This window comes from Genypterus blacodes, unplaced genomic scaffold, assembly GCF_046128005.1.
Source record: "Genypterus blacodes isolate CSIRO-AG114 ecotype Tasmania unplaced genomic scaffold, CSIRO-AGI_Gbla_v1 ptg000147l_1, whole genome shotgun sequence".
Taxonomy (NCBI): domain Eukaryota; kingdom Metazoa; phylum Chordata; class Actinopteri; order Ophidiiformes; family Ophidiidae; genus Genypterus; species Genypterus blacodes.
This window is the reverse complement of record NW_027466949.1, coordinates 316294-326479: the sequence shown is the minus strand read 5'-3', so window position 1 is coordinate 326479 and position 10186 is coordinate 316294. Positions and strand designations below refer to the sequence as shown.

Sequence of the window (10186 nt, the reverse complement as noted above, 5' to 3'; positions counted from 1 at the left end):
TCCTTGTCCAGTTTAGCCTAGCTTGAGGTCCACTTTTCCTTTGTCTATTGTCAGCTGTAAGGCCTTCCCTAGTAGAATGAATATATGTTCTTATTGAGATGCTAGATCACAGCAAAATATACCACACCATTATCTGAGCTTCGACTGAAGTTAGCTTAGCGTAGGTAACCAATCGGGAGGTAAGACGCTGAAAAGTATGAAACAGTCCCGTTTGTTGATTTATTCACACACACGGAGGATCTTGCGCTTCTTCCAGTGGAACGAGGAGAGCACCGGGAGAGACGACTAAAGACGGACCACCGAATTTCCAATCAAAGTGATGCTCTTCTTTTCACATGTGCGGCAGATTCGACGCAGCGAAGGCGGTACATCCGGGTGCTTACTCTCCTCACCCCCATTCTTGATATACGGAGCGCTCATTCACAACCCTCCATACATTACTTCCTGATCTATTTCCTTCATTTCGTTTGCCGTCTTCCTTTCGTGTGATTCATTTTTTACGTTTCAAGTTGATTACATTTTAAACTAAGTTATTATTCGTTATTTGAAGCGTTTATTTACATTTATTGTTCCGCGCGTCAGCAAAAGCCGCTGTCTCGCTGTGTAATGCGTCATCCCAAACGAATGGTGGCGATATTGTGTGATTCAGTTTTACTGCTTTGGTATTGTTGACTGGTTGGGATACGTAACATTAGAGCCCTATGCAACATGGATAGGTTAAAGTCGATAGCGCATTTGCTTTGAGAGCATCAGCAGATCCACTATTTGGAATTGATCCCATCGAACCAGAAGTGCAGGTTGTGTCCCCCTCATCCCGTCATCCGTGTAACATGTAGCGACATACTTCATGAAGACAATGAGAGCGTTGCGATATCTTGCATTTTAATGTTAGAAATGACATTACAATGCACCAGTTTGAATAGAGGGCTAATCATCTCTTTTATCTATCCGCTGACTGCTGTCATGCTCCACGGCTACTATTTACAAGTCCAAAGTTCATTTTATGCAACATCTATGCAGGTAAAGTTGAAGTGGTACTGTTTATCATTTGTTTCTCGATGTATGGTTTTAATGTATGTAAAAACGGAGCAAGCCGTGTAACGTAGTTATCAACGTTGATGGTTGTTATTTCGCTGCCCTCTGAGCTGACGGCACTTCCGCATTATGTGTAGCTGTGCAGTCACTCAGACTCGATCTACTCCTCCCTTATTTATGCAAGGTTTACTGTATATGGCTTTCACCATTCGTATCAAATTGTTGATTGATCTAGTGGCAGTTTTGTTTGATTGGTGAGAAGTAACAAATCCAAAGGTATTCAAACGTCAGGGAATGTTACCTGAAGGTTCCTATTTGGTTACATCATAAGTCCTTTACAGAACCTCTGTGGAACTGTGTCCAACTGCTCTCATTTGTTTTCATTTCTCAAACGTCCCTTCTAAACGTGTTCCCTTGATGTTTCCGTGTTGTTCTGAATGGTATGCAGAAGATTTGAAGCATATTCACTTAAGTAATTAGGTGCATTCATAAACCTCTACAAGTCTTTACTGAACATTCCCCAACAGTTCCATTTAAGTTGTATTATGAAAACAATTAAATTTTCTACATTTCTTTACATTATCTTTTTTTTTTTTTCAGATGATGGCTACGCACCGCAGCCATCAGGTTAATCTTGTTTATTTTCACTTCCCCAGGCGCAGCGATACACACTGGTTGATTCATTGGGAGTCTATCCAACAGTCTCTCACAACAATGAACTGTGAAAAGCCTGGAGCCCCAACTGAAGCATGGCAAGACTGAGGCGCAAATCTTGTATCACATTAATTGCTTTGGTGTTGCTTGTACTTATTGTTGCAGTGCTTTTAAAGTCACTCACACCAGAGGACTCTCCTTTCAGCAGCCGCTTTAGTGGCAACCTGTCTCCAGATAGGAAGAATGACAATCAGATCCAGGGAGACAATAAGGCTGACAGTAAACCTGAGCAGACCCAAATGCACAACGCTGCTCAGTCAGAAAAGGATGCAGAACTGGAAGCTACACTGAGAAAATTCCCTCCTCCAAACTACTATGTCCACACTTTCTACTATCCATGGTATGGAAACCCTCGGTTCAATGGCAAATATGTCCACTGGGACCACCCACAGATGCCACACTGGGACTTCAAGGTGGCTCAGAGTTATCCACAAGGGAGACATGTCCCACCTGATGACATTGGATCAAACTTCTACCCAGCGTTAGGGCCTTACAGTTCCAAGGACCCCTCTGTCGTAGAGGCTCATATGCAGCAGCTACGCACCGCAGCCATCGGTAATGTAGAGATGAATTTGATTGCATGACTGAGCAATATTTTGGGTTTTACAGTAGATATATTTAGTGATGTGATACTGACATACATAGTTAGGTGATGATATGATCCATAACAACATCTTATGATATCAGATAAAGGTCCTGTGGTTATGATCATGTTGTGATACCCACAAGTATGTGAGTCCTGCATGTAAACACAATATATTTTAGCTTAGCTTTTAGCATCACCTGAGTGTTCTTGAATTCACTTGAGGGTTTTATTTATTGATTGATTTGGTCCACCACCAACATCTCCAAAATCTGTACATGGTTAGACAGCCTACATTGTTGAAGAAATACATACAGGAAAAAGGTAGGGAGAGTAAAAGAGAAAAGCGAGTGACTTCCTTGGGGTTTCAGTCGAAGGAGATGGTCCTCAAGAAGTTGAATAAAGTAAAAATGGTTGCCTTGGGTTTATTTTTTAACTTAAACTGTATTTGTTTTCAGGAGTCATCGCTGTCTCCTGGTATCCTCCTCATCTGAAGGATGAGAACGGCGAGCCGATAGACAACATTGTGCCTTTGCTGCTGGAAGTGGCACATAAATACCATATTAAGGTCTGTATGTCAGTGGCAGTGATATTCTACGTGTGAATTTAAAGTGTTTCATGTTGATTTGATCTTTTTGCTTTTATTTTCAGGTGGCATTTCACATTGAACCCTACAAAGGGAGGGATGAAATAAATATGTTCACTAATGTCAAGTACATGATTGACAAGTAAGCAATGCATTATTTCCTCAGTGCTTTATGTAATTTAATTCATTCTTACTCATTCTGATGTTTACTTAGTATCCTTTTTCAATTACTCATGCAGTCTAAAAATGCCAAGATATGACAAATTCCATTAATCTAGGAATTTACATATTTATGTTGTTTCTTTTTTGTATTGTTATTATTCTTTTATTTATTTATTTAGTTAAATATTTGTATTGAAGAAAACATATGACAAGACAATGAGCATACAGTCATGGTACATCTTGGAGATTTTTATACAGAGAGAAGGGTAAAATGAGAAAGAAGGAGAGAAAGACAAGACAATGATTGGGACCTAGGGAATGTGAAACAAATGTGGACAAAATGTAAAAGGAGACAAGGAGACTCGAGGTGACTTGAGCTAATGCAGCGTTTTAGATGACATCAGTGTTGTTAGTTTGATGATCTTGTAGGTACAGTTTGTACCTACAGGACCACTTTACAGAACAGTGCAGGCAGCTTCGAAACACATCATAGGCTGTGGTAGGAGAAACAGAGCAAAAGAAAAAGGGGGGAGACAAAAAAAAGAAAAACAAATGGGGGAGAAATCCCAGGGGAAGACCCGACCCCTCCCCCACCCCAGCAGTCACACAACCCCACATTCACACACCCCCATCCCGGCCCTACAATATTTATTTTACACATTTATTTTCTGTTAATTCATCAGCTAATTTGCAAGTGTGGGTCAAAAGTCAGTTCTATGCTCTGTATAGTGTCTAAGGAACATAATTCATTCTGCCGAAAAAATCTGTGACAATGCTCAGCCTTTCTAATCCTGTGAGTTTTGCAGTTCCATGCTCGTTTATCTGACTGTTGTCTATGTGATCTGATAACTCCCTTCAGATATGGAGAGCACCCCGCCTTCTTTAAGTACCAGACAAACACTGGCAAGATTCTTCCACTCTTCTATGTGTACGACTCGTACCTGATGAACTCTGAGCAGTGGGCCAAACTGTTAAAACACACAGACAGTAACAGCATCAGGCATACTCCATATGATGCCATCTTTATCGCCCTGCTGGTCGAGGAGAAACACAAGAGAGACATCCTGACAGCAGGTTTTGATGGCGTCTACACTTACTTTGCCACTAATGGATTTTCCTTTGGGTCCACTCAGCGCAATTGGGAGTCTGTTAGAGCGTTCTGTGAAGATAACAACCTGCTATTCATTCCAAGTGTGGGCCCTGGCTATATTGACACCAGTGTTCGACCCTGGAACTTCCAAAACACTCGAAACCGCATCAATGGGAAATACTATGAAACCTCACTGAGCGCCGCAATACAGGCGAGGCCTGATTTTATCTCCATCACTTCTTTTAATGAATGGCACGAGGGGACCCAGATTGAAATGGCAATTCCCAAAACAAGCCAGACCGCGTATCTTGACTACTTGCCCAATAAACCGGCAATCTACCTGGAGATAACTCGCAAATGGGCTGCAATATTTGGTGGTGAGCGCAGAAAATGGCAAAAATAATTTGCGACGACCATCAGAAGATGCTTAGGTGACAATAACTTCATGAAGTGTAAATAATTTGTTGTGTAGAGAATGCTGGAGAATATAGACATGAATAATTTAAGGGGAAATTATTAAGTAATTTATGGGAAAAGCCAAATAACATGCAACACAAAATGCAAGTGAAGTACTACTGATTTAAGTTTGACCGTCTGCAATTGTAACATTTGAATTAGTTATTTGCTGGCTTGTGGTACTACTGTTACTACTACTACTACTGCTATTTTCACTTCTCTACTACTTCTTTACACAGCATAATTTTTAGATCACAACACAATCAGCATGTTTTGTCATATAGATTTCTTGCAGCATAAATTGTGCATTGGCAAGTTGCTTTTCAGTAATTTGTGAATACATTAAGCCTCAGTATTGAATAAAGTGTGCCGTACTTATGCAAAGTCATAAGTAAACAAAAAATCTGTTACTGTTGCCTCAGTTTTTCTGCTAAATGTACCTTATTCTAAAACGGAATAGGGCAGTAGCAAAGTCTGTGAACATCCACATACTTGATTGTCAACTCAAGATGATGTAGCTACAGACAGCTTGTGCAGGGAGATTTCAGAGTCAATCCACCCCGAAAGGACTTTCATCTGTTGAATACACGTTGCCATGTTGTATTTCGCACTAAGGAATGTAACAATGTTAAAGAGGAATGTTTTGCTGTATAAATTTGCATATTAAGGAGGGCAGTATCCTGCTGATTAAGGTTAAGAAACAGTGTTTATGTTGATGCCACTTGTGCTGGCAGAATGATCTCATTAAATTAGTTTAATTAGTTTGATCACCTCATGAAGGCAGCTCAAGTGCCTCTTGATATTTAGGGATTAATTTGTGTGTCCTATTTTTGCTGATTAATTCATCTTTTTTATGTAACAACATAAGACAGGAGCAAAGATTCATATTTCCCTCATAGTGAGGGATGTTTGATTTACTAGGTAGTTGTTTTGCATCATAATGATGTCATACAGCTGCTCATAGTCCATATCTTGGGTTCACCGCTTAACATCCTCCTCTCCATCTAACAACCCTCCTATTCATCTAATAGGAGGGTTGTTAGATGGTTGTTAGATGGTTACATGGTCCCCTCGCTTTACTACTCTACTACTACGCATCCATGTGAAACCTTAACCCGATGCAGATTAAAGTGATCTTGGATCATCTACATTACATTACATTACGATCATTTAGCAGACGCTTTTATCCAAAGCGACTTACAATAAGTGTGTTCAACAAAGGTAGATAAAAGAACTTCAGGTCACAAGAAATCGTAAGCGCATTTAGGCATCTAGGCATCTTCATCACACATTGGAGCTCCGCCACAGTCCGCAGCTGCAGTGACGGTAAACAGAGCAAAGGTAGCGCATGTGCAGCCAGTAGGGAATCATTCCACATCGCATCACATCCATCTGCATACATGGCGCCCCCCCCCCCCCCCCCCCCCGCTCCTCCTCCCCCCCCCCCCCCCCCCCCCCCAACACACACACACACACACACAAATTCACACACGCACCAGCTAGTCGGTGTGCACGGTGACGAAGTATAGCCGCCAAATGTCATTATCATCATCATCATCATCATCATTCTTTGCGTCGGTGCTCGGTGCTCATCCCACATTGCTACAGTAGGTATCGTATCATATTCAACACCGAGACGATGGATGCAGGTCGCTCCGGATTTATCCCTGCGAAAACGGCGGACGCGTGCGAATTCTTATTCCAGGCAGCTTCGCGTTTCCCCCCATGTTGCAAGGTGTCTTTGAAACGCATACAGACATCCGGAGGAAATGAGAAGAAAGATCTATTTTGATTCACGCCTGTCGAGATGGTGAGTGAAATGCATGGCTATCTACCTCTGCATCCCCATAGCCGAGCACCTGCTTATCAATGCAACAAAAACAACCCTCCATAGATAATTAGATGGAAAATGTCTCAGAAAAATGCTGCTCTTAAATCACAAACCTTTCATTTTGCATCGTCCTATGATCGATGTGTCTTTATTAAAATACAGAACGTAAACGCATTGACCAGTTCATACATTACCTTTGGGGGATCATAAAGGTTTTCTCCCATCGGATGTGACTTGTATTTTAAACCGCATATGTTAACACTCGTGTCTGTGTGTTCATGCATCTGGCGCTTTCTTTTATATTCATATTTGCGCGTTTTGTGGTGCGCAAAAAAAGGGTGTCGTGTTCAATAACGCGGTCACTATTTCAGCTGATCTCCATATATTCTCATCAACTTCAATGCAGCGTCACTGAGAGACAACCATTTTTAAAAGTGATTTGACCAGCAGCACGGTTAAAAATGACCTTCAGTGCTCGATGGCTGCAAATTAATTCTCACCTGGGATGGAGTGTCCTTTTATAACACAGCTATGGCTCTGCTGGCTGATAAATCATAGGAAAAAAGCGTCTCTTGGACAGGAATGAGCGCTTTCCATCACGGTTCGCTCCTTATCCTACCTGTTATTTAAACACATTGCTCACTTGTCCATGCATCTCGTTGACTGATGCTGCCTAAATGTGTGGATGTGTCCCTGTCCCCCCCTCATCTCCTGTCATTTTAAACATAGCCCCTCTGCAGACTACTCATCCAAGCAGTGCTCATTCTGTGTCCTAAATACATCACAATGCATTTGACAAAAGCCCAACAATGCTGTAAAACATCTGAATGAATGCTTGAGCTGCACACGTGTGTCTCACTCCGATCTCATTTGCTGATGGAGACAGTTAGTGATAATAATGAGAAACCAAGGGATGCAAATAACTGAGCTAGGTTACATAGCCTGCTCATTAAATGCACTGACCTCCCGATCACCATGGAGACGCTCCAACTCTACCCCACATATGCAATCTGATTCTCATATCTGCACTACAGCTTTTTCTAAATCTAAATCTCATCTGTTTAATTCTCCTTCACACCAACTGCAGATGAAGACAAGCACGGGCTGCATCGCCGGTAAAGCAAAGAGCTTATCACCGCTACCGCTAGAAAGCATGTTTCAGCAGTGTAAGAGGATTTGCCTGCATGAAAATGTATTGATACCGTAAGCCTTTAAAAGGAGTTACATTCATCTGGCCCTATACGTGGCCTTGTGTGCGCAGACCTTTGCACTTATGAGGCAAAGCGGTTAGTATGAATGAAGAGGCCGAGGGGGCACTGCCTCACATGCGGTAAGGTCAAGTCACGCCTGTCCTATTGGTCTGTGATGTAGGTTGGAATGGAATAGAAAACGGGTGCTGCGCTCGGTGTCTTCATCTACTTGTATGACCTCTTAATGCAACATACAGATTTGTTGATACCCAAACACCTGGAGAGTCAGGTCTACTCTCTTTAGCCTTAAGATGGCAGCATTCTCTTACAATACACATATCAAAGGCTAGACTCTTACATCCATGCTTAATTGGTTATTTAGATTTTTTAATTTTCCAAGTACAAAAGATTTGTCTTGAGAGTGAAATATTAAAGCCATGCCTCTTGAATGCAGACTCAGTTGTATGATGGTGATATTTGCTTCTGTTCCCAGTTTAATTTATTCTCTCTTTCCTCACATGAAGGAGGCGTCACTGAGAAGAGCTGTTCGTTCAAGATCAGACATACCTCATTAATGATTAAGGATCCCTATTGTTCTGCACAAGATCAAAAATCACATCTCCAGTTCGAGCTGTGAGCTGCATTTTTTCTATGAGTGCTGAATTACAAAGAAGAGGCATCCCACTGTCAACCCAATGTAGGAGCTGCTCCCTTATCCCCACAGCCTATACCGTCGCTTGGATTTCAGCACTCAGTCAAATCCACCAGGTTTGTATTATAATGTGCCTGAACATGAGTAATTTCCCTTAATGTGTATTGATCCAAAGCGGTGGATTACAGATTATAACAGAGAACACCGTGTTCACCTGCAGCACTGCACTGCTCATAAGCACAGACAGGTCCATGATCACAGTGTAATAACACGATGCCAAGATGTGCGGCCATAAGTGATTATTCTGCATGTTTTATTCTGACTTTAATGCATCTTTTTTTCTGTAATGTGTGCTTTTCAGGACAGAGTATGCCATCAGCACCTTTTCACAGAATCCTACGACCCCTTCTGCTCGGCACTTTTATACTGGGATGCTTCGTGACTCTGTTTTTGATGTATTTTAAGCCGTCTACGAGCTGGTTATCAGGTCCTGTAGAGTCAACAGTGTCCACTGACCGGGTCAAAAATCTCTTCTCTACCAAGGGCGATAAGAACCTGACAACTGTGCTCATCTGGCTCTGGCCCTTTGGACAAACCTATGACCTGACCGTCTGCAGCTCTCTCTTCAACATCGAGGGCTGTTTCATCACAGCAGACAGGAACCTTTACAACAAGTCTGATGGGGTTGTCATCCATCACCGAGACATCTGCACTGACCTGTCCAACCTGCCGCCAGTTCAGCGACCATCCTTCCAAAAGTGGGTATGGATGAACTTGGAATCCCCATCGCACTCGTCCCAGCTACCGGGGATCGAGAACATGTTCAATCTGACTCTCAATTATCGTCAGGACGCTGACATTGAAGTGCCTTATGGGTCCATCGTAGCAGCAGAAGGCGAAGAGGACTTTGTCCCACCCAGCAAAAACAAGCTGATCTGTTGGATTGTAAGCAACTGGAACCCAGACCACGTGCGAGTGAAGTACTACAATGAGCTGTACAAGCACATAGAGGTTCAGGCCTATGGACAAGCCTTCGGGGAATACATTTCTGACCAAGACTATTTCCCCACCATGGCCAGCTGTAAGTTCTACCTGGCATTTGAGAATTCAATTCACAAGGACTACATTACTGAAAAACTGTACAACCCACTGTCTGTGGGGACGGTGCCAGTCGTTCTGGGCCCGGCCAGGCAGAACTACGAGAACTTTATCCAGGGAGACGCCTTCATCCACGTGGACGACTTCACGTCTCCCAAGGAGCTGGCTGACTACCTGCTGCTCCTGGACAAGAATGAGGAAATGTACCTAAGGTACTTTGAGTGGCGACGGCACTTTAAAGTAAAGAAGGCCTATTTCTGGGCAGAGCACACATGCTTGGCGTGTGACTACCTGCGTAGGCACAAGGAGTACAAGGCATTCAATAACCTTGACAAGTGGTACTGGGGTGGGTAATGCAACAAAATGCAATGCTGGTTTTGTTGTTGAGGGCAGTGCTTGAAGATTTTGTCCTTAGTCTACCACAAAGGTTCATTACTGTTAAGCTCCCTAACAAAGTTGTCCTATTGGTTCAGTGGCCCAAATGACGCATTTCTCTTATTTTTCCCCTTTGAAACCAATATCATACGCCTTAATTTGCCTTTTGCTAATTCTTATTCATTTCACATTAATATTTATTTTTGTATCAATTCGGAATGCACTACATTTTATGTTTTACGGTTAACATAATGATGTTTTGCTGCTTTATTTTGATCTTATTTTTCCTTTTTTTTCTTACTAGTATGAATGTTTGAGTGCAGGTATGTGGCTGTAATATACATGATACATTTTCCCTTAACACCTTTCCAATATGCTTTCAATCTTGCATGTACTGTTTTTCATCTTGACGAA

General features: G+C 42.2%; 2 protein-coding genes across 2 annotated transcripts; both read left to right on the top strand.

Annotated features, from left to right (window-relative positions):
* Positions 1 to 725: 725 nt before the first annotated feature.
* manea (mannosidase, endo-alpha) lies at positions 726 to 4729 on the top strand. Its single transcript, XM_076165525.1, has 5 exons — positions 726 to 1020; positions 1692 to 2304; positions 2791 to 2900; positions 2984 to 3060; positions 3940 to 4729. Exons 2-5 carry the CDS (start codon positions 1785 to 1787, stop codon positions 4571 to 4573), a joined length of 1341 nt encoding a protein of 446 aa, XP_076021640.1. The 5' UTR covers positions 726 to 1020; positions 1692 to 1784; the 3' UTR covers positions 4574 to 4729.
* Positions 4730 to 8668: 3939 nt separating this feature from the next.
* Positions 8669 to 9751, top strand: fut9a (fucosyltransferase 9a). The gene has a single exon (XM_076165604.1). The coding sequence runs from the start codon at positions 8669 to 8671 to the stop codon at positions 9749 to 9751; it is 1083 nt and encodes a 360-aa protein (XP_076021719.1).
* The last annotated feature ends 435 nt before the right edge of the window (positions 9752 to 10186 follow it).